This window comes from Odocoileus virginianus, chromosome 6, assembly GCF_023699985.2.
Source record: "Odocoileus virginianus isolate 20LAN1187 ecotype Illinois chromosome 6, Ovbor_1.2, whole genome shotgun sequence".
Classification (NCBI taxonomy): Eukaryota; Metazoa; Chordata; class Mammalia; order Artiodactyla; family Cervidae; genus Odocoileus; species Odocoileus virginianus.
Window position 1 is genome coordinate 40,036,538 of NC_069679.1, and position 23,318 is coordinate 40,059,855.

A 23,318-nucleotide genomic window follows, 5' to 3' on the forward strand; every position below is an offset into this window, starting at 1 on the left:
TTCCCCAGGGGTTTTGTAACTAACATTTTTATGAAGAAGATCTTGGTTAAGGGAGTAAACCAAGCATTTCTAGTGTGGTCAGCAGTACAACAATAAGCCACAAAAACAGAGGAGAAAGAGCCAATCAGAAGCCAAACCAGGGACTAGTTAAGCTTCTTTCAACATAGGCTCCTACGTCAAACATCTGTAAGGAATTGCAGCTTGAGCATGTGAAGAAGACGGAGGTGAAGTCCAAAAATAAGTCTGATTTTTTAGGGAAAAAAAAACAAGGTGCAAAAGCTTTGTTTTCAGACCTAGGGACCTGGGCTGAGGCAAGGGGAATGAGCTGAAGCTCTGGCCTGGGTGAAGAGAATTTCCTGACTTTTTGACTCCAGTCACCAAAGGGAGGAGCTCTTGAATTTGATGGTTGAAGTCCTAATGTCCAAACAGTCTCTTCTCATTTCCAAACTCATGCTGATAATTGACCTTGATGTTTTGGCCTGCTGGCTTTATTTCTTCATGATCATGAAACTCCTAATAGTCTGCACACATTTAACCACTCAAGGTTTCTTGTGTTGAACTCCTTTAATAATCCAGTCGAATAATTGCTGTCCCGCCTAAAGGCCAGCCAGGCAAATGGACATGCCCAGACATGAATCCAGCAGCTGAAACAGGAGTTTCACTCCACCCTATACACCAAAGAGTGGTGCCTATTGTTCAGCTCTTCCCCCTCTGTATACTCTCCTTCCTGACACAGAGGTCGTCTTAGCCCTGTGTTAGGATGCTGGGACTTTTATTTCATTAATTCCAAATGACTTGGGAGAGTTGTTCTGAGCAGCTTTTTACACAAGTGCCTTTTGGAGTTAGAATTGCTGACGTTGAAATAATTAAAACAATTCCAGAGTTTTCATCTACCTAAAAACAGGAAGATGATAGTGTTGTGGCCACACCCTCTGAGGTATACTGTTCTCAGAAAAGATTCCAGTTCCAAAGTTGGGTAAGTTTGTGAACAAGGAAGTAGAATGGAAACTGTAAGCTGTCCTGTAATACCCATTCTCTCCTCTCCATGATAGCAGCTGACAGCCCAACCAAAGACTACATTTCCCAGCTTTCCTTCCGCTAGGTGTGACCATGTGACATATGCTAGCCAATGAGGTGGAAGCAGAAATGACTCGTATGACTTTCTGATCATACCTGTGAAGAGTAGACGCCTGGCTGCCAGGCACTGTAGAACCTTCATGTTGGCCCTGATTGCTTTTTCTTACGCTCCTGAGTAACAGAGATAAAAACACTAGGTTCTTTAAAAACCACGGGCTGTGAGGGTCTTCAATCACAACAACACCTGCATCCCAACTGTTACAAGAGTGTGCAGATAGCGTGGTTGTGACATAGGGATATTTGGAAACACTGTTGAGGTAATAGTAATGACAACACGCTCCACCCAAACGGCCATTACCTGCCCCAACATGCCTGTAAAGTGTTCTGACTTCACATCCAGGAAGAGCTGTTTGGTCTGCTGGTTTGCAGTAAACAGGATGTGAAGGGCCAGGCTCCTTCCCTGGTGATGGTATCTTGCTGCTAGTCTACCCCGTTCCGCCGCTGAAGTTATGTATGCTGTCATACTCTGCCTTCGCAGTCCAACTGTGTTGTGGTCCTGCCTTATGCATTTTTTCTCCTGTGGACTAAAAGCTCCTGTAGAAAGACTGAGGGGCTGAGGTTTTAGAGTGAGGAGCTGGGGCTGTAGCTTGATCAGGTACAAGTCATTCGCTCCCTGCCTTGGAACAGAGAGAGAAGGTTCCTCACAAGCCCAGGATCACCCGCAAGGGCTCTCTCTTCTCCAGGAAGACTTCTGGTCCCACCGACTGCCCGTTCCCAGCTTGTCAAATTCCTGTGACTGAACAGAGAGACCACAGGAGTTGCTATTTTGTGTGCTTAGTCAGTCAGTTGTGTCCGACTCTTTGCAACCCCATGGACTGTCACCCGCCAGACTCCTCTGTCCATGGGAATTCTCCAGGGATCAAATCCAGGTCTCCCACATTGCAGGCGGATTCTTCACCGTCAGAGCCACCAGGGAAGCCCAGTTGCTGTTTCATTGGATCAGACTCCATGGAAGGAGGCTCCCCGCTCTCAGATTCTTTTTACCCCAGTCCTCCCTACTTGCCTCACTGTCTGGTCATGTCACAGCACAATAATCCTACTGATGCCCTGGTCCTGGGTTGTGCAAGACATAGGAACAGCTCCTGTGTTACTGATAGAACCACGTCATTGGTATTTCCTGCATTTGGAGAGATTAAAATTTAATCTCTGTGGTCAGCTTACTGAAATGAATTCACTTACTTTGTTTTTAGTACCTGGAAAAACACTTATTGTCCCTAATGAGACGTCATCTTAGGAGGGTTGTCTTAGATATATGACAGTGTTGCTAGGAGGCAATGGTAGGGTTGTATATAATGAAGCCTTTGGGGTGGCGGCCCCTTTCACCTGAGCAATTGAGCAATACATCTAGCAACTGAGGAAGACAAATTCTCAAGTGTATATGTGTTCTGATTTCCACAAACTCTGGCTGGGCCTGGAGAGGAAATATCTAATCAGTCCCCTTAGCACTAAGCATATTCCCTGGAACTGGCTTAGCCCCTCAGCCTCTTTCTTCCATTCTTCCTGCAGCTCCTAACATCCACTGTGGGTATGAATTTTCCCAACAGCCCTACCCTGTCCAAACAAGGAGCTCCCACAAAGGCATGTCTTTTTCCTGACCCACCCTGAAGGTGGGGATTATGCTTACTGTATGTACACCTGCCTCTCATTTCTCTGCAGTTTGATGTGTTTGTGCATTTAGCAGGCAGTATAAGCAGAGCACTGAATACCTGAAGGCTCCCGACTCGTGTCTATGAAGTGTAGGACTTTGGCTTCTCTTTTGATAATGGAGCTTACAGTTCTTCAAGTTAGGATGTATTACAGTAGCTGCAACCATATCCTAAATTCTGCTGACTTGGGACTTAGGGGGAATTGTCCCTTTTTTGCCACATTCATAACATTCTGGATTTTTATGATTTTAAGAACATAGAAGTTGAATTTGAAAATGGATTTTTAAAAATACAGACTAAATTGTCCTTAATTTCCTGATTTTAAAAGTCATGTGAGAGAATATTTTGATTATGCTGTTGGTGGACTATAAACCTCTTTTAAAAGTAGATCTTAGGGACTTTATTTTTGTACTTCATTGTTGTTGTGTTTTGTTTTAAAGATTTTCAGTAGCAGAGAAAGATGGTGGAAATTTAGTGCTATATTACAGGATTAAAAAAAGAGTAAAAAAAAAAATCATGGAATCAACAAAACTGTAACTTTCATTGAGTCTTTATAATCTCTTTGCAGTACTATGCAGGATGACCTTTTTATTCTTCATGAGCAAGAATATGACAGTTTGCTTGAATCTGTCTTCAAAACTGAGTTCTTGAGCCTCTTAGCAAAGCGTTACGAGGAAAAAACCCAGAAGCAACTACCTCTGAAGTTTAGCAACACGTAAGTTGGGATCTGAGGCTTTGATCTCACTGCCGGGGTCCACTGTGGAGTAGGGGTGGGGTCTGACTGGCTTGGGTGGCTCCAAGGAGCTCTGGGGCCTTGACTTCTGTGGACTCATAGGGCCTGCAGAAGACAGTCGGGGTGGTTGCCATGGACTTTGGAACGGTTACTTTTGCATTTCTGTGAGATGACTTCATTGAATGGTATGTTTTATCCCTTGGGCAAAGGTCACCAACGTGAGGCCAAGAAAGGCAGATTTTTATATCTTACCAATGCAGGAATATTTTATTTCGCAGAGCAGGTAGAAGTAGTGTAAGGCTGAAGCAGAAGAAAGTGATTGGGGCTTAAGTCCCCAAGATGAGTGCATGATACAACCTGCAGGTGGGGCATTTGGAGATTGGGGGCTGTGGACGGCCAGTGTCTTATGTCTGGGCTCACCTTCATTCACTTTAATAACATCTTCTCATGTACCAGACATTGGCAGACTATTGAATTTCTAGTCTCATGTTTGCCAAGTGATTTATTTGACTTTTTGATCTTGTTCAATTTCCCCATCCATAAAATGAGGATACCCTCCACTCTTCCTACTCACAAGCAAGGGGCCAAAGTAAAGCCTTCATTCCAGGAGTGGGGGAACTTAGCATAACTCATCCTGCTGTGGTTGAAGTGAGATAGACACTAGAAGTAGAATGAAATCATTACAGCATTTTCAGACAACAATTTGGCCATGACACCAGGGGCAGTTGTTTTTGTCTGAGAGTTGGTGATAAGGGAGTAGCTCAAAAAAAGTAAGAATATGTATAAGCCCAAGCTGCTAAAAAGAATAGGCAGCTACTGGCAATTATGATTTTTCTGTCTTACAAAATAAAAATACAAGGTTAAAAAAGCAGAATATCGAATTGTATTATGTAGGTATATGGGCAACATAGGAAATAAAAAAAAAACTGGCTGGGGAGTTTTGCATTTGTGAGTAAACTTCCCTTTTATTTGGGTATTGGTTGCTAGTGTCTTTTCCTCCCTGGGATGGGGGTGAAGGTGGAGGAATAGAACTTAATTAAATAATAGCCACATTCTCAGCTTAGATGGGAGGGGAGTCTGGGGAAGAATGGATACATGTATATGTATGGCTGAGTCCCTTTGTCATCCACCTGAAACTATTACAACATTGTCAATCAGCTATACCCCAATACAAAAAAAAAAGTTAAAAAATAATTAAAAAAAATAAACTTAAAAATACTAGCTGCATTCTGTGCAGAGGAGACATGAGCTCTCTGGCATCTGTCAGTGCTCCTCACACAGAGACCTGGGCAATCAGAGAGGACACGGTGATGCAGCACAGCAGGTGTGGCCTGCAGGGCGGCCTTTCCTTCTGTCCCCACCTGTCTCCACTGGACAGTGCTCCGATCCTGGGGCACCTCCCTTACCAGCTATTATCCCCCAGGGACTGGGCCCCCAAATGCTCTGCCTCTGGTTGGTGGCTCAGCCCGCACCATGCCCGTCCACTGGGCCCCAGACTGGTTCCCATGATCCAGTCTTGTCTTGTTTTTACAGCACAACTCCAGGCTGGGGTCTGTGAACACCACTTTCTCCCTGTTTCTCTCCCTTCCTTTGTTAATTCCAACATATACGCTTGTCACAGGCTTGAAATCAAGTTGAAAAAGGAGAACTGGGGTCCCTGGAGTGCAGGGGGCTCCCGGCAAGTACAGTTCCACCAAGGCTTTGGCGATCTGGCCATCCTCAAGCCCAGCAACAAAGTGCTGCAGGTCAGCATCGGACCCGGGCTGCCCAGAAACTCCCGTAAGTGTGCATGGGCCCCACGGGTAGGGCCGCTGCTGGGCTGCTGGGCTCCCTGCCTGGCTCCTACTCACCCTCTCTCCAAGCTAAACTCCCTTCCCACCAAATGCTCTTAACACTGCACAGATCTGCAGGCCAAACAACTAGTACACTGACTGCTTCCTGTGGCTGGGGTTTTCTTCTGATTGAAACGTTTCAGACTAAACCAACATCAAGGCAAATGGGCAAGTTAAACTTTTCTGAATGATCTAGTAGTTATGAGTAGTATTCCTGGCACTACAGTGTTAATTATGTTTAAAACAGATCTATTTCTATTTCCCAGCCCTTTCCAGTCCAGTCATGTCAACAATACAAACTTCATCCTTTGTGTCAGTGTTAAAGAAACTGACCACACTTACCAAGTCCTTACAGGGGTTCACTCTGTTGCAGAGCATCACGTTTAATATCACTCTCCTTCACTTTAAATTGTTTCATTAGGAGACACGCACGCACTAACTCACACTCTGTAGTTTGACTCCTTTTCCTGGCCTATGATCCTTTTTTTTTTTTTTTTTTTTTTATTTATTTATTTGGCTGCACCAGGTCTTAGTTGCAGCGTGTGGGACCTCGTTCCCTGACCAGGGATCCAACCTAGGCCACCTGCATTGGGAGCACAGAGTTTTAGCCACTGGACCACCAGGGAAGTCCCTGGCCTATAGATTCTTATTCTATACTTTTTCTGTAAGTGATACTTATAAAATTATATTTAGGATGGACATTATAGAGTAATCATAGATGCCATGTACTCATATAATGTATCTATCTTTACAGAATACAGTCCACATGTGTGATCAGTGAAGAGTATGCCAAGTATGAAACAGGTCTTTATGGCTTCTGTCCACCAGGTGCATGCTGGCATGTACTCATGTAACTCACTAATACAGTACAGAAAAGTAGCCACTCAGAAAACGGTGTATGTCTGAGTATCAGTTAGTACTTGCAGAAGACAGCACATTTAGGTGGGATTTTTGAAGATACTTTTACATAAAAGGACTCTTTACAGAGATGTGGGCAGGATGAAGGGAACAGGGTTGGGGCTCAGGCAGAGAAAACCAAGATACTACTATTACCCTAAGGATGTAGGTAGAGGAGACCCCAGAAATCTAAAAAAGAACATGTCTCAGAATCACTTTGCTATATGTCAGAAACTAACACAATAATGTAAATTAAATACTTAAATTTGAAGGAAAAAAAAAAAGTACCCCAACTCCTGTCCCCTCTGGCACCCCGGTCTCCTGCCACTGCTTCCCAAATGGCCAAACCCAACTAGAGTGCAGAAGCCTAGCAGTCCACTGGCTCAGACCCCCGGGCACAGAGCCGGGCCAAGGAGAGCTATGGATAACCAGCAGGATGAGTCAGAACCCTGCTCAGTGGGCCTCGAAGTGAGACATTGTCTAATGCGGTGTTTTATCGTGTCTCCGTGGGACGGGGGGCAGGCGGGGGACACCCACACCTGGCCTCCTCCCCTCACCCCAGGACCTGATACCCGGCTCCTCTGCTCTGCGCTGTTCATGCCTGACCACTTCCTGCTCTTCTCTTTACTAGGAATTTCCTCTGCACCCCTGTTCCAGCTGGCTTAATCGTATGCTCCTTCATGTCCCTCTCAAGACCTTGTTGACTGTTGTCCTTTCCAGCACATGGTCTCTGCAGAGGTCTCGTCTGGCCCCCAGTCACCCTGCCTCCCCGGGCCTCATTCTGGCCCCACGGGGCTCCATTTAGCACTGCTTGTTTTCTGATGCTTGCACATCTGTGTCAAGGGTACCAGTCTGCTGCTCCCCTTCAGCATCTCTGTGTTTCCTTCAAAGACTATAGAACACAAACTCTGGTGAGGGAGGCTCTGGACGACAGCAGAGATGGGGGAGCTGCGACGTCCACTCCAGGGACCGTGGTGTGCAGCTAACGCGGCCTCAGCTTCTGTGCTCTGTGGTTGGATCATGAGTGCGAACATTCATTTGACCCATCTGTCTCTTCACAAAGTCAACAACAATAGAAGCCCCTTTGTATGCTTATTAATAATTCTTTGTAAAGCCATTGTCTCTGACATTTCAAATCTCTCCTTCTGCCAACGTGTCCTCTGGCCCCTCCCATCCAGTAGCTGCCAGGACAACATGCCCCTCACATAGCCTGTCCACCCTGCAATCAGTCTCCTGCAGATCCCACGGAGACCTGCTTTCCAAACTTCTCAAAAGTTTTCCACCAGCAAAAACCCATCAGGAGCCATAAAAACCAGCCAGTAGCACTGATCTGAACTTTATCTTGCTCGCCTATTTCAGGTCCTACTCGAAGGAATACGATTCAAAGCAGAGATCATTCCAGCAGGACTCACAATGCCAACTACCCAATGAGAGCTGCCCCTCTGCCACCAGGTGAGCCGAGCATGCGCCGTAGGTGAGACCCAGATGTGTAAAACGCATCGAGGAAGAAACGCATTAGCCAACAGATGCCAACATATTAGCCAGCCGTGAGCCGTTTCAGTGCCAGATGTCCTCCTCCCAACATGATGGCCCTACCTGTGACCCTAAAATTCATGGTACTTGTGCATGAACCAGTGAGACCACACTATAGCTGAGTTAGTGATTTGCATTTCATTACCTGAAAGTATTACTTCCTTAGGAAGGGCTTCCTACATCAGTAAGAGGAAGAAGAGGTTGCTGCCCATGGCAACCAGAATGTCATCAGTTTTTAAGATGTAGGATGCTGCCTTAATGGAAACTGGAATTTGCAGGTATAACCCCACCATCACTACCCAGCTCCAGCCAAACGCTGACAATGCTTTTGCATCTAGTTAACAGCTGAATGAAGAAATAGAAAGTCTTTATTCTTAGTCAGATAGGAGCTAGGAGATTGGCTCCAAAAAATAAAGTAACATCTGAAAGAATTGCAAAATTGATACCAAAAAATTTTTAGATCTTATGTTACATTTTTCTCATTGTTTAACTGATAAACATATAGCATGCAAGTCAAAATCCAAACCCAAATAAATGTAAGAGGTTTTGCCCTTAAAAATCTGTTTAGTATGGGAAGAGTACTCTCCAAATTCACAAGTGTTTTTCCATCACTCACAATTCAGTTAATAAGAAACTGCCTCCAGAATGTTTGATGTTAATAAGTTTAGGGCTGTAGGTCTTAAAAGGGTCATCTTTGGACCACGCTTGACTCAGATCATGCCAAACAAGGCAATCTATTTGTAGCAGTATCCAAAATAAGCAGTAAGAAGCATTTCTTTTGTCTCCTGCCCTGAAATCTCATAGTTGCATGCTAAAGTATGGGCAGTGGTGCCTATCGGTGAGAAGCCAATTCTCATCTCTCTTGGAATCCCCATCCTGCCTGGCCCAGCTGTCTTTCCTCCTCTCTGCCTTTATTCTTGAAGAAAATCCAAGCACAAAAGAACCTAAGAGAACCAGTGTAGTATTGTGTTACTACTTATGCGCCAGCCACCATGCAAAATCTTGGCCAGACCACCTGGAAAGTTCACTTGCCTCAACTACACTGGCCAAAGTCGCCTCAGACCAACTACCTGACTTTGAGCACAGCTCCCAAACTCTGTACATGACAGTTTCTTCATCAATAAAATGAGGCAATTAGACCCAAGTCCCTTATGTCAGTACTTATACTTTCTATGGTGAAGGATCAAGGGCTAGGACCTCAAGTCCCCTTTGAAAACTGTCATTCCACTGGTACCAAAGAGTTCTCTTAATTTGGATGGAAGAGGTTTTGTGGTGGGTTTGCTGGTGTGTGCCTTGGGGAGCCTTGTTCTCCTTCATTCTTGCCCAAACCTGTCAGTGAGAGAAGAGATAAGGGCTTCTGCATATATAACATAGAACAACAGTTCCCCTTTTGGGCAAGGTGTGCGGCTTGGAACCCAGCACTATAATCCATTACTTACCAGATAATGTGATCTTGACTAGGAACAGTTGTTTGACTAGGAGAGCTTGCTCTGTTCAGATTAATCCAACCAGTGGGCACATTTCCCCTGTGGGTGGACTCCTAGAGTACACTCCTTGAAAATGGATGTCCAGCTGTTTAAACAGCTGCCTGCCAGCCCTTTTGAATCATAACCTCATCATTTTTCTTAGACCCCAAAATGTGCCTTCCAAGTAGTCAGAAGCTTACCTTTCTTTGACTGTTGGCTTTGAAACCCTGAACATCTGGTAGTTCTAACATCAAGTTCAACAAGCACACATGAGTGTCTGCTATGTTCCACACATTTGCCAGGCAATTTATGATGTCTTGGGTCTATTCTTCACAATATATGATATTAGCAGTTATGCCCTCAGATGAGGAAACTGAGGCCTGGCAAAGCTAAGTAACTCGCTCTTGGCTAATAGAGGGGAAAAGTTTGAAGAGCCTTTTAGCAAAGCATCAGAAATTTTCAGCTTTGTTATCTCCTCTTTTCCTCTTTCTAGGATTGCATCAGAATGGAGTCATTAAAAACCAGTTTGTGCCATATTCCCATGCTGCTGGAAACCAGAGGTCAAATCAGAAGAGCCTGTACACATCCATGGCACGCCCGCCTTTGCCACAGCAGCAGTCCATCGGCTCGGACCGAGTGTCACAGGCGCTGGAGAGCTTGGATTTCCTCAAGGTCCCAGACCAGGGTGCTGCCGGGTAAGAGTGCCAGCTCCTGTGAGTGACCCTTGTGGCCTCCGTCTCCATCAGTCACACCAGGGTTCAGGAACGTAGGGCGTCGTCTGTGTGTGATTCTGAAGCTCAGTTTTGCACCCACGTGTGGTCACCCAGCCTCATCCAGCCCCAGGGCTGTGAGGCTCTGGGTTGGCATCTCGAAAAGTACAGCCAAGTTGATGTCAAAGGCCTTATCCTGGAAACATTAGAAAAGGGGTTCCCTTCCACCCTGAGATTGAATCACTCTGTGACCTGTTTTGCTCTCTGGGCTGGTTGAGGAATAATGGGGGTGTTGATTTATGTCTCTGCTAAAGGTGCATAAACACAACAGCTCAAAGAGTCATTAGAAACATAAGGAATACCATCCCAGCACTCTATGAGGTGTAGATGTCTGCTTATGAATACGGACTGTCAAGGATTTAAAATAAGAGCCTGTCTGCCTTTCTAGAACAGAAGAGGGGAGGAAAGAAACCAGCTTTTTAATTGAAAGAAGTAAAGATTCATGGAACTCTGTGCAGATAGAATTATCAGTGGGGGAAAAAGGAGTTGGCTGTGTCCTGTGGAGTCACCTGGCGTGTAACTAGGGCCAGCTTCAAGACAAGGGAGTGAATTCTGCCAGGAAGTAGATTTTGGCACTGATAAACAAAAAAAGCAGTCCAGTAGCCTAAAGATGAACTGCCCTAGGATGTAAGGAGGACCTTGTCCCTGGAAGTATTTAGTCATAGGGCAGATGGAAACCGCAGACAGGAGTACTGTAGACTGACTGTGTCATATGCCAGAGAAGGGTAAGAATCCTGTCTCAGCCCCTGTTAACTAATATTGTTAGTTAGTTAGGACCTGCTTCTTACCTTCTCTGGGCTACATTTTGCTTATCCGTACACTGGTGTAATACCACCAAACTTGCAGGGCTGCTGGGAGGACTAGAGAGGATTTAAATAAAACATCTACTGTGGTTCCAGGCACGTAGCTGGCTGCTTGTTCGGCTGTAGCTTGATGATGAAGATGTGGTGACGGTGATGGTGGTGATGAAGCAATTTTTGGCTCATGGTGGCCAAACTAGCGACTTTTTAAATTTTTTTAATTGGAGGATAATTGCTTTACAGTGTTGTGTTGGTTTCTGCTGGACAACAACGTGAATCAGCCATGTGTATACATATATCTCCTCCCCCTTGAGCCTCTATCCCCTCACCCCCATCCCACCCCTCCAGGGCACCACAGGGCACCAGGCTCTGCTCCCTGTTCTGTACGGCCGCTTCCCACTAGCTGTCTGTTTCCCACATGGTAGCGTATGTAGGTCAGTCCTACTCTCCCAACTCGTCCCAGTCTCTCCTTCCCCTGCTGTGTCCACAAGTTTTCTGTTTTCCACATCTGCATTTCTATTCCTGCCCTGCAAATAGGTTCATCGGTACCATTTTTCTAGATCCCATATGTATATGCATTAATAACCAAAGTTTGTTTTTCTCTTTCTGACTTAACTTCACTCTGTATATCAAGCTCTGGGTTCATCCACCCCACTGCAACTCAAGCGTGTTCTTTTTATGGCTGAGTAGCATTCCACTGTATACATGTACCACAGCTTCTTTATCTGTTTATCTGTTGATGTGACAAGACTGAGCGACTTCACTTTCACTTTTCACTTTCATGCATTGGAGAAGGAAATGGCAACCCACTCCAGTGTTCTTGCCTGGAGAATCCCAGGGGTGGGGATTCAGCTGGACACGACTGAAGTGACTTAGCAGCAGTAGCAGCAGTGGCTTTTAAGGAATCTCTGACTCTTGGCAAGAATCTCTGACATGATTCTCAGTGGTGGAATAGTTCTCTCTGCTGAACCCCTTAACGGGGCTGCTGCAGCCCACTCTTCCCTCCCTCTTGCCCACCTCCATTATCTGGTCTCTCGTGTCTGTAGAATAATAAAGAGCTTTTGAATGTGATCAGGAGACTCGTGTACCAACTAGAGCTGTGCTGGGTGAGAAGCGACAGCTCCTTCCTTTGGGCGGGGAGCCACCCATTCCCTTGAGGCCTTACCAGAGGCAACAGACTCTTAGGAACTTTCCCAGATCTCACCAGGTTCTCTCCTGGCTTTAAATATTTACTTATTTAGCTGTGCTGGCTCTTAATTATGGCATGCAAGGTCTTAGTTGTGTCGTGTGGGACCTGGTTCCCTGAGCAGGGATCAAACCCAAGCCCCCTGCATTGGTAGCTTGGGGTCTTAGCCACTGGACCACCGGGAAGTCCCAGCACCTCAGTTTTATACAAATGGCCATCAGGAGAGTGGCCGCCAAGTTCCATTGCATCTCTCGGCCTGCTCCCACCACTCCTGCATATGTAGCTCTGTCCCACCAGTTCTCATGGTCATAGTTTGCCTGATTGGCTTGGCCTGAAGAGGTGGTTCTCACACGTTAATGTGCTCCAGAATCACCTGGAGAACTCACTGGCCCACTTCTAGCGTTTCTGACTCAGTAGGACCGGGACGGGGCCCAAGGATTTACATTTCTAGCAAGTTTTGAGTTGGTGATGCTGCTGATCCAGGGACCACATTTTGAAAACCACTTTTATCAAATCATTTTGATAAAAACAGGGAAGCTTCTTTGTAAAGGTGAATTGAGGGGTGCTGTTGCAGCAACAGGATTCTTAGTCCATAATCCAAGACCTACACTACTCAGACGGATGAAACTAAAATAATCAAACAAGCTTTCCTGGGCCCAGTTTGAGTTCCTAAAGTAGGCAGGGGATTAAAACCAGCAAAATGCACCAAATCTCTTAGCTCTGTCTGCTAGCTTCCTACTTGCTTTAGTTTTGGCAAGCAAAACCATCTTTCCAGGCTGCTTTGCAAGTTGCAGACTTGCACAGCAGCCAGCTGGGAGCATCTGTCAGCCAAAATGCAGGCAATTTAGGAACATTGTGTCTTAACCGAGGCTGCTCCCTTCCAGCCCGCAGCTGTGCTGTTCCCTAGTTAAGTCTTATCACACCTTTGCCACCTTTAAGCTTAGAGATCAGGTATACGGGATGCTATTTTGGCAGTGGCTGTGAGGCTGGAAGGAGGGAAACTTCTTCACTCCTGTCTACTAGACAGTGAGATTTTCCTCTGTATAAAACTTGTGTATAAAACTCACATGAGGTGCACTGAGTCCTATAGCTATTAACATCTCAGCCAGCCTCCCCCTTGTACACTTAAACCTGCAGTGATCCAGATTCTTCCTTAAGAAGTCATACCCTGATCAAACAGCTGAGCTTTTGCTTAGTATTTATTTTCTAAAACACATCAAGTCAAAGCTAAAATAATTTCTAATGTGGCCAAAGACCTTAGGCAAGCATTTCAGGGCCCTTGTGATTACCTACATTTAACAGGTCTTCATTGCCAAGAAACCATGAGTTGTGTTTCCCGTGGGAGGTTGTTAAGCAAACAGGGAACTGTGGGATCCCTAGCTGGTTCCTTCCCACAAAGACAGAAGTTCCTGTTTACATCACTGCCCCAAATGATGCCCTTGGATTTACCAACCTATAAAAGGAAGGTTACCTCTAGGTCTCCTTGGACTTTCAACTCTTAGGTTCATCTTTCCTTTCACTTCCCCACCCCCAGTGCACTTTAAAATTTTATTTATTTGGTTGCACTGGGTCTTGCTTGTGGCAAGAGGGATCCTCAAATCTTCATTGCAGCTTGTAGAATATAGTTCCCTGACAGGGATCAAACCTGGGCCTCCTGCATTAACAGAATGGAGTCACTGGACCACCGGGGAAGCCCCAATGCGCTTTTCTATATAGACATATTTAATATAGGCAGTCATTTCTTTTGGATCATGTAATGTGGATAAAATCAAATGGTGTAATTAGCACCTCAAGTTAATTCAAGTCTTTGTCAGTTTGTTTTGGGTTCAGTCAGTTGGGTTCTGGGTTTTTTGGTATTTGCTTTTGGAGAGAGCATGAAGCCTGCATGAAGTTACCACCCCAAGTGGATTCTTTATCCTTGCCATGCCATGTTTGCTGTTGTCTTTGTCATAATCATTATTCAAGAAAACTAAGACACAGAAGGAATTACAATCTTATAGTCCCTTAGCGTACCTTTTCAACAGTCTGATTCAGGTTCAAGATCTGTCCTGATTCTCAGGAAAAGAGGACAGGTAACACAAGAATCATATAAACATTTCATTCACCAGGCTCTGCTCTGGCTCCATAGGAATACTTGATTTACCAATCAAATGTGCCCTATATTTTCCCTCCTGTAACTGAGATGTACATAATCCACCTCCAGTTCATTACTGAAGCATTAAAACCCAGACTGGAATTTTTTTTTTTTTTTTCCTGTTGGCCTTTTTAATCCTGTGGTCCATTTCAGGGGAGGACCATTTCAGGAAATTTCATGATACTCCAGAGATGAATCCAACTGGAAGTTGGAGAAACAGAAAAATATTGAAAGTGCTCAGTGGTTGGGCTTCTGGCCATGCCACAAAAGAGAGATCGATCGAAAAATGTAAATGCTGCCTGGGTGTCTCCTGACAAGATTCTCCTAATGGAGTCATATTTTTCAAGGGGCTTAAAATTTCCAACAAGTGTCCAATAGCAATATTTCTTAACCCATAATCTGCAGGAGCAGCAGCCATATCCTGGCCCAGGCAGACACGAAGCCTAGGAATTTCTGGCATCCATTCCCACATTTCCAGTAATGTTTATAGATTCAACCTTTTGGAACAGAGCATATTTTAAAGAGCCAATGAAATAAAATGCCATTATTTTCCTTCTTGGAATTTCAGGACATAAATTTCACATCTGCAGAACAAAGACGTGATATTTGAAAGCTTAATCCCAGCTCTCACTGGCATAGTGACATAGGCACACCCTGGTGCCCCAGAGGTCTGGCGGCTGCAGGGAAGTTCACAGAATGTGGCCTGGCCGTTTGCAGGGCACCCAGTTTCACAGTTGCCAGGACCGGGTGTGAGTCCTGGGTCACTTGCTCCTTCCTCTGTTGATTTATTCATTGAATATTGACTGAACCATGTGCCTTCTGTGTGCCCCCTGCTGGGCACACGAATTGTCTCACTGATTACCAGCTGACAACCTCACCTGTATCACTTCATCTTCCCACACCTTGGTGTCCTCACCTGGATCATAGAGCCAGTTATCTTAGAAATCTAAAGCCCACTCAAGGTTTTGTGAAGATCAAATAGGGGCTTTGTAAACTATAAAGCACAATGCCACTTGAAAGTTTATTTGTATTTTTTTTTGGCTCCACTGCGTCTTCGTTGCTGCGTGCAGGCTTTCTGTGGTTGCGGTAAGCAGGGGGTACTCTCCAGCTGAGGTGCACCGGCTTCTCATTACGGTGGCTTCTTTTGTTGCAGAGCACAGGCTCTGGGGTGCATGAACTCGGTAGCTGTGGCGGCACACAGGCTTAGAAGCCCCAAGACATGTGGCATCTTCCTGGACCAGGGATTGAACCTGTGTCCCCTGCATTGGCAGGTGGATTCTTAACCACTGGACCACCAGGGAAGTCCTATTTGTATTTATTTTATGACTGTTATTCATGTGATTTGATCTTACAGAGAAATATTAATATTCTACCAAGATTGAAAAATGGGTATCCCCACCCACTGGCTTTATCCACAAGAACTCAAACCTCTGGCCTGCATAGAGCTCTAGAGTACGGAGGGGCTAAGCTTCAGGAATTGCTGGCTTTAATGGGGGAGAGTGATGGGGCAACCTAGGGAAGCCAAGACAAGGGGGCTCTTCAGGGAGACAGCCTCTCTCACTCCCCCTTCTCTGACCATCACACATGTAAAGCCATGCTGCTCTCTGTGGTTTCAGACCAAAAGCAGAACAGAGAGCCAAGAGATTATACTGTAGCATATACTAGCTGTGTTTCAATAACGGAAATAAAATCCAAAATTCCTTCTTGTGCTATGCTATTCTACAGTCTTTTTCTAGTTAAACCTCCTTGGTGCCAATCACCATAACAACTCACATCCCATGAAGAGAGTGAATGAACAGTCCCTGTCTCTACGTCATTGATGTCACTTGGCGTTTTGTGTTCTTGTGGGCTTCTGGCCCCTTGTGAGGTTGGACAGCTGTCTGCAAGGGCTCATAGGTCGGTCAGCACCCTGATGTCTCAGGGCATAGCACTGCTTGGTCTCCCCAGGCGCTGAAACAGGGCTTCTCTATCAGCGCAGGTTTTCACAAAGCCAGCTGGGTGGGATGTGCCTGATGACTCAGGAAACTCTGTGCCGTGGGTTATGATGTGACTGCATTAGATGTCTAACGCCCTACTCAGAAAAAGACCTGACGTAAAAGCAAGGTGCTGTAACCGAGCTTCTTCATGTGTTGGTTTTTTTAAAATGAAGAATAAACACAGTAAAGTGGTAAATGTGTACGGTCCCTTGGTATCCACCAGGGATTAGTTCTATCACACACACACACACACACACACACACACAGATACAAAAATCCATGCATACTCAATTCACTTACATAATATGGCATGGTATTTGCCAGGGCTTCCCTGGTGGCTCAGCAGTAAAAAAATCTGCCTGCAATGCCGGAGATGCGGGTTCGATCCCTGGGTCAAGAAGATCCCCTGGGGAAGGAAATGGCCACCCACTCCAGTATTCTTGCCTGGAAAATCTCATGGACAGAGGAGCCTGACAGGCTGCATAGATCTCCTTGCTCAATTATCTGTGGTCCATAAGAAGTATACTTACTATATCTTCTCAGGTGGCTTAGTAGTAAAGAATCCACCTGCCAATGCAGGAGACACAGGTCCAGTCCCTGGGTCAGGAAGATCCCTTGGAGGAGGAAATGGCAACCCACTGTGGTATTCTTGCCTGGAAAATTCCATGGACAGAGGAGCCTGGCGGTCTACAGTCCAAGGGATTGCAAAGACTCGGACACAACTGAGTGACTGAGCATGCACATAGTATTTGCATATAACCTATGCATATTCTCCTCTGTACTTTAAATCATCTCTAGGTGACCTGTAATACTGAATACAATGTAAATGTTATGTAAATAGTTGCCCTGCCCAGCAAATGCAAGTTTTGCTTTTCAGAACTTTCTGGAATTTTTTTTCCAAATATTTTCAACCTGCAGTTGATTGTATCTGCAATCTGGGATGCAGAACTCCTGGATGTGAAGGGCCCACTATACAGATTACACTGAAATGATGGGTCACGTGGTAATAGCAAAGCTACTTTACATTGTGCCAGAGCTACATATAATGAAACAACCAGATTTGCTCCGTGATGTGGAGTTTTATAACTACATACAAATCTGCATACAGTGAACCTTTATTATTGAAATGGCAATAGGAAAAATAAGTTTGTCATTTTGATTCAGAAATTCTTGCTCTAACCCCCATTAACACAGTTTTCGATCATGTGAGGTTTAATTGGAATACAAATATCAAAATATGAGCACTACCAAAAACTATAAATATTGCATTGTTGTTGTTTAGTCGCTCAGTCGTGTCCAACTTTTTGAGACCTTGTGGACTGTAGCCCACCAGGCTTCTCTGTCCATAGGATTCTCCATGTAAGAATACTGGAGTGGGTTGCCATTTCCTTATCCAGGGAGTATTCCCAACATAGGGATCGAACCTGCATCTCTTGGGTCTCCTGCATTGGCAGGCAGATCCTTTACCACTGAGCCAGGGAAGCCCCATAAAATCCTGCATATCCATTATAAAATAAAACCAGTGTAAATGCTTTCAGATGAGTAAAAGTGAGTTATTGTGAGGGACAGTGGTATGCTGTGAAAGACTAGCTCTCTCTGGGGATGAGAAGGCAGAACTGTGACATTTGTTAGTTTCTGCTCTCTATGTGACTGATTTCAAGCTCCTAGGGTGACTCCCCCACTGGTCGCAGGGCTGGGAGGAGAGGCAATCTCCTACCATTATGCAGGCGGCAGACATTAATAGCATGGATAGATGTACAATGTGGTAAAATAATTAGGGTCAAATTATGAGTATTTGTTGCCTTTGCTTTTAATTTAACTTACTCAGTTAGATGTTCTTGATTTCATCTTTGTTGTTCAGTCAGTCATGTCCGACTCTTTACAACCCCATGGACTACAGCATGCCAGGCTTCCATGTCCTTCACTATCTCCTGGAGTTTGCTCAAACTCATGTCTATTGAGTCCAACCATCTCATCCTCTTTCGCCCTTCCTCCTCATGCCCTCAATCATTCCCAGCATCAGGGTCTTTTCCAATGAGTCGGCTCTCTGAACCAGGTGGCCAAAGTATTGGAGTTTCAGCTTCAGTCCTCCCAGTGAATATTCAGGGTTGATTTCCTTTAGGATTGACTGTTTTGATCTCCTTGCTGTCCAAGGGACTCTCGAGTCTTCTCCAGCACCACAGATTTCATCTTTAACGATTCTTTAACAACTGACCCACAAAATTTCTGAAAGTATGACAGCCTGCTCTCACAGGCTGGGTTGAGGCCAGTTCCTGCATCCTAGGCACGAGGGTCTTGTTTGCTAGGTAAGAAAGTCTGAATCTCTTCTTCATGACTGTGAGTGGTGTCTGAAGACACCCAAAAGACCTTGTTAATTTCTGGTAGCTGGTAGAAAGGAGCCATCATCTCTTCGTTATTGACTGCACAGGATCGCCACCTAGTGGTGGAAGGAGATAGTCTGGGTTGAAGGCTGAGTCTGTCCATCCAAGCCAGGAAAATGGCTGTTCTGACTGATTTGTGTGATGGTTTCCAGGTCCATACTGCAGTGAGTAAAGAGCCAGTGATCACCCCATCGGGGCAGGTGTCCTGTGTTCCGTGGTAGGTCTGACAGTAGAGATCTTAAAAGCACTGTGGAAAGCCGTCTTAGAATTAGGAAAAGGACCTGGGCCATTGCCAGAATTCCCTTTTTAACCCATGAAGACAGATCCCTAAAGATGTGAAGTGATGGATCCAAGTCATATACCAGCCAGTGTCAGAACTGGGCCTCCAACCCAGTACACTGACCCTGATTCAAGCCACAGTCCCTTATGCTACTGCGGGACGTGCAGACTGAGGCCACACAGTCTTCCTGGGCCTGACACCAGGTCCAGGGATTACCGTGGCGAGAACAGCCACCCCTCTCTGTTGTCAGAGTCCACCCCTGGACTCTGCTGTCCTGCTAGGGAGACAGGTAGCCCAGGCCCCTGTCCTCCGTGCATCCACCCCCTGCTCAGGGCAGGCACAGGCTGCCAGAGGATGCTGCCAGGGTCTGAAACAAGATCCAAAGGCTGAGCAGGAATTAGCAGTGCTCTGTGTGGGCTGGGAAGCATGGGACCAGAAAAATCAGTGTGGCTGGAGTTCTGGGAGCCTGCTGTATATGCATCATGCCATTCGCTGATGAAGCCAGCAGGAAATTCCAGGAACCCACGTCAGTGATCTCGTGGGAGTGTTTTGAGGCTAAATGAAGCAACATTTGAAAATGCCCAGCATGGTATCTTGCCCAGAGCTCCAGGCAGGGGTTCCCAGACCACACCCCCTCTGTTGACACAAGAAGGGGGACATGGTTAGATATGAGAATGAGGCAAAAGTGACCGGAGAGGAGGAGGGCTTACTTGGCGAAGGTGCTGCCCTGCTGGACATTTGTCCCCTTTCCTGGTTACAGGGGACATATAAACAGGAAAGAGCCAGACAGTGGTGACCTTGGGATTGCCTAAACAGCCCCTTTCCTAATGAAGAATGCTGAGCTGTTCTCCACCCCCACGCCCATTCCCCATCAAACACAGCCCACCTCGTCGATACTGCTGCTCCCCAGCAAACAGTGCCCCATTTCAGAGCTGCCTGGAATCTCCCTCTCCCAACTGTGGAACACTGTGAGCCCCATTCAGCCAAGGGATACACGACCAGATGACTTTACACTGCATGTTAACTGTTGTCCAGGGCCTAGGACAATCAAGCCAATGTCCACTGTACACAGGAACCCAATGCCCCAGTAATCCCTGAGGTTTTACTTTGACTTATTCTGAGAAAGTAGGCTCTGATGGCTTGGAATCAAAGACCACACAGTGTCTGTGTTCACACAGGTGTTTAAGTGGTCCTCCATCCCCTCCTCCACTGTGTCCCAGTTCCTGGGTGGGACACCCAGCAGCTGCTTGTACACAAGCTGGCTGAGCTGACTCTGGGTATCAAGAGTACACTGCAGAGCCCAGGGGGGCCCATGCAATTTACTTATTTTAAAAATATTTTTTATGCAAGTATCTTTTAAAGAAATATTTATGTACGGCTGTGCTGGGTCTTTGTTGCTATGCGGGCTTTCTCTAGTTGCGGCAAGCAGGGGCTGCTCTCTAGTTGCCACGTGCAGGCTTCTCGTTGCAGTGGCTTCACTTGTGGAGCACTGGCTCTGGGGTGTGAGGGCTTCAGTAGTTATGGAGCACAGACTCCGGAGCACAGGCCCAGTATTTGTGGCACTCTGGCTCAGCTGCCCAGCGGCATGTGGGATCTTCTCCGACCAGGAATCAAACCCGTGTCCCCTGCATTTCAAGGCAGATTCTTAACCACTGGACCACGAGGTAAGCCCCTTACTGTTTTGATTTTTGAATCAGCTTTCTTGAGATATAATTTACATACCATAACATCAACCCATTCAAAATACAGTTCACCAGCTTTTAGTACAGTCAGGGGTATGCAACCATCATCATAATCTAATTTAGGAAGATTTGTGTTATCCCAAAAGGAAGCCTTCTTCTCCTTAGCAGTAATTCCTCCCTCCCCTGGCCCTCAGCAACCGCTAATCTACTTTCTGTCAGTATAGGTTAGTCTTTTCTGGACGTTTCATGTGAATAGAATCATCCTTCTTTTGTTAAATTTATTCCTAAGTAATATTCTCTTTGTGTATTGTAACTGAAATTGTCTTCTCAGCTCCTTTTCTAGATTGTTCATTGCTAGTTCATAGAAATATAGCTGATTCTTGTATATTGATCTGTGTTCTGTAGTCTTTCTGAATCTTTTTATTCTAATAGTATTTTTTAGCATATTCCTTGGTCTCTTCTATGTGCAAGCTCATCTCATCTGCCAATTGAAGTATTCTTCACTTCTTTTCCAATCTGTATGCCTTTCATTTTTCTTGACTAATTGCCCTGGCTATAGCGCCTCCAGTGCAAATTGATGAGCTGACATCTCTGTTTTGTTCCTGATCTTAGGCAGGGAAGTATATTTGTCACCAGCAAACAGGATGTAGACTAGGAGTATGTGGACAGGGGTCCTAAACCCAGCCAGGGCTCAGACTGCATGGAGAGAGGTAGGAAGATGCCAGTGTGGCCTGCAGCAGGGTGAGAGGCTGGGAGCAAGTGGGGCCACGCCTGGCAGAGACTTGGTAAGCCAAGGGCAGGGGGAAGCTGTTAGAAGGATCATCAGTGGAGAGTGAAGTAAACTAATAACACACTGAACTGATGTTCAGGGAGCCTTGAAAGAAAGCAACTGGCAGGAATGACATGAAGGGGAGGAGCTGGGTGACCTCAGTCAAAGCTGGAGGCAGGTGGGCCGAGGAGCAAGGAGGGAGACTCCTGGGAAGGCTGCAGGCAGGCTGGCCCTTCTTTTTCATAGAGTCATCCAGCTTTGACTCTATGCTAAGAGGGCTCCCTGCCCAGAGAATGCACCCAAGTCCCAGTATTCTTGGGTTCCAGACACCCCAACAACCTGCATTAATGGTGGTAGGTTTCTCCCCATGGACAAAAAAGAGGACAGCTTATTTGGTGAGTGTATGTGTGTGCATGTGTGTGCATAAGCGCACATACCCTCCCAACTCCACTCCCTGGAAGTGCCAGACTGCAGGCTTCCTCCCTCCCAGGGTGTTCTAAATGCACACACACACCCCCACCCCCTCCATTCCTTGTTGCTGGGAAATCAGATGACTTCTGGTATCCAGGCTAATGGCTCTTATTAACCAAATGCTGACACATCTCTAATATATAGGTTACTTAATTAAAAACCTGCTTATCTAGCCAGCCTGCTTTCTCAAGCAGGCAATGGGGATTTCCAATAGACTAGGAAGGAAATGATGTCATGCTAACCATCTATATGATGTCTTTCCTCTTCGATAAAAGTGCCTGGTGGGGGTAGGAAGGTGGGCAGTGGGGTTGTGAGAAGAGTGGAGCCTGAGTTACCTTGGGGTTTGCTCCCTTCTACACAAGGAGTCCCAAGAAGCACTCAAGGAACCCCACCCCTGCTGAGGACAGCTAGCAGCCGTACCCCCCGACCCTCGGCCACCCCCTTATGATCTGACTTGCTCATCAGCACCCAGTAGCATCTGTTGTCACAGGACCTCAGCGAGGACAGTGAGGCTCTGGCCTCTTCAGAACACGGCTCAAAACTAGGTGTGCTTTTTCTCTCCAGAACTCAGGCCCCAGGAAATACTCTCCCTTTTCCTCCACCCTCACACAGGTGTTAGCAGGCCCAGCCAGACCTAACGGCCAGCCCCACTGTGTTGAGTTCAGTCCAGCCCCTCTTAGAAGTCTTAAGTTTCTTTCAGAAGCAAATGAACATAGGCTTCACTTTAGTTAGTCTTTAAAGGGGGCATGGGGATGTTTGCTATATTTGTTTCCTAAATGCATTCTCTAAATGCTTTTGATGAACATACTTAATAAAGAGTTATTCCAGACATGTTTCAAGATCTCACTAACGAGGACCATGCCTTTGAGACAAGGTATGAATGGTGACTGGAGGAAGTGTAGTTTGTAGAAGGAATACATTTAAAGCTAGAAGAACTTAAATACATTTAAAACTGGATTAGGGCCTCAGCACTGGAGATATTTTTGATGATCATCACCAGGTAGAGGAGGTGATACTGGCATCCGTGGGATAAAGGCGAGGGATGTTGTTTACCCCCCCACAGGGCACAGGATACCCCCTGCAACAAAGGATCTTGACACCCACAGCATCAGGAGTGCTGATGTTGAGAAATTACTTTGGATAAATTTTCTGTACAAAAACATTCATAGCAGCATTCTTCTGTAATGAAACTGGAATTATCTCAAATGACCATCAACAGTGGGCTGGATAAGTAAATGGTGACATATTCATGGAATGGAATAGTAAATATAAAGCCGTGAGAATGAATGAGTCAGAACTACATGCATCAACAGTGTTCATCTCAAAAATGGATCGAGTGAGGGAATTCTCTGGTGGCCCTGTGGTTAGCACTTGGTGCTTTCACTGCCATGGCCTGGATTCAGTCCCTGGTCAGGGAACTCAGATGCGGCAAGCTGTGCACCATGGCTGGGGGGAAAAAATGGAGCAAGTTAGAGCAGTGTGTGATTTTTACAGGTAAATTATGCCTATTGTTTAGGGATACTCATGTGCATGGTAAAACTACAAAGCAAAGCAGAATTATTAATATAAAGTGCAAGCTAGGGGTTCATTCTGGGAGGGCTTGCAGTTGAGAAGAGGCACCTGCA

The 23,318-nt window shown here is 45.8% G+C and overlaps 1 protein-coding gene across 1 annotated transcript in view; it reads left to right on the forward strand.

Annotated features, from left to right (window-relative positions):
- Positions 1-23,318, forward strand: part of MYO1E (myosin IE) — a 211,111-nt gene that overhangs the window by 182,307 nt on the left and 5,486 nt on the right. The window contains exons 23-26 of the mRNA XM_070469219.1: positions 3,352-3,498; positions 5,138-5,295; positions 7,605-7,697; positions 9,738-9,939. Coding sequence (XP_070325320.1) covers positions 3,352-3,498; positions 5,138-5,295; positions 7,605-7,697; positions 9,738-9,939 — 600 coding nt within the window. The remainder of the gene's footprint in view (positions 1-3,351; positions 3,499-5,137; positions 5,296-7,604; positions 7,698-9,737; positions 9,940-23,318) is intronic.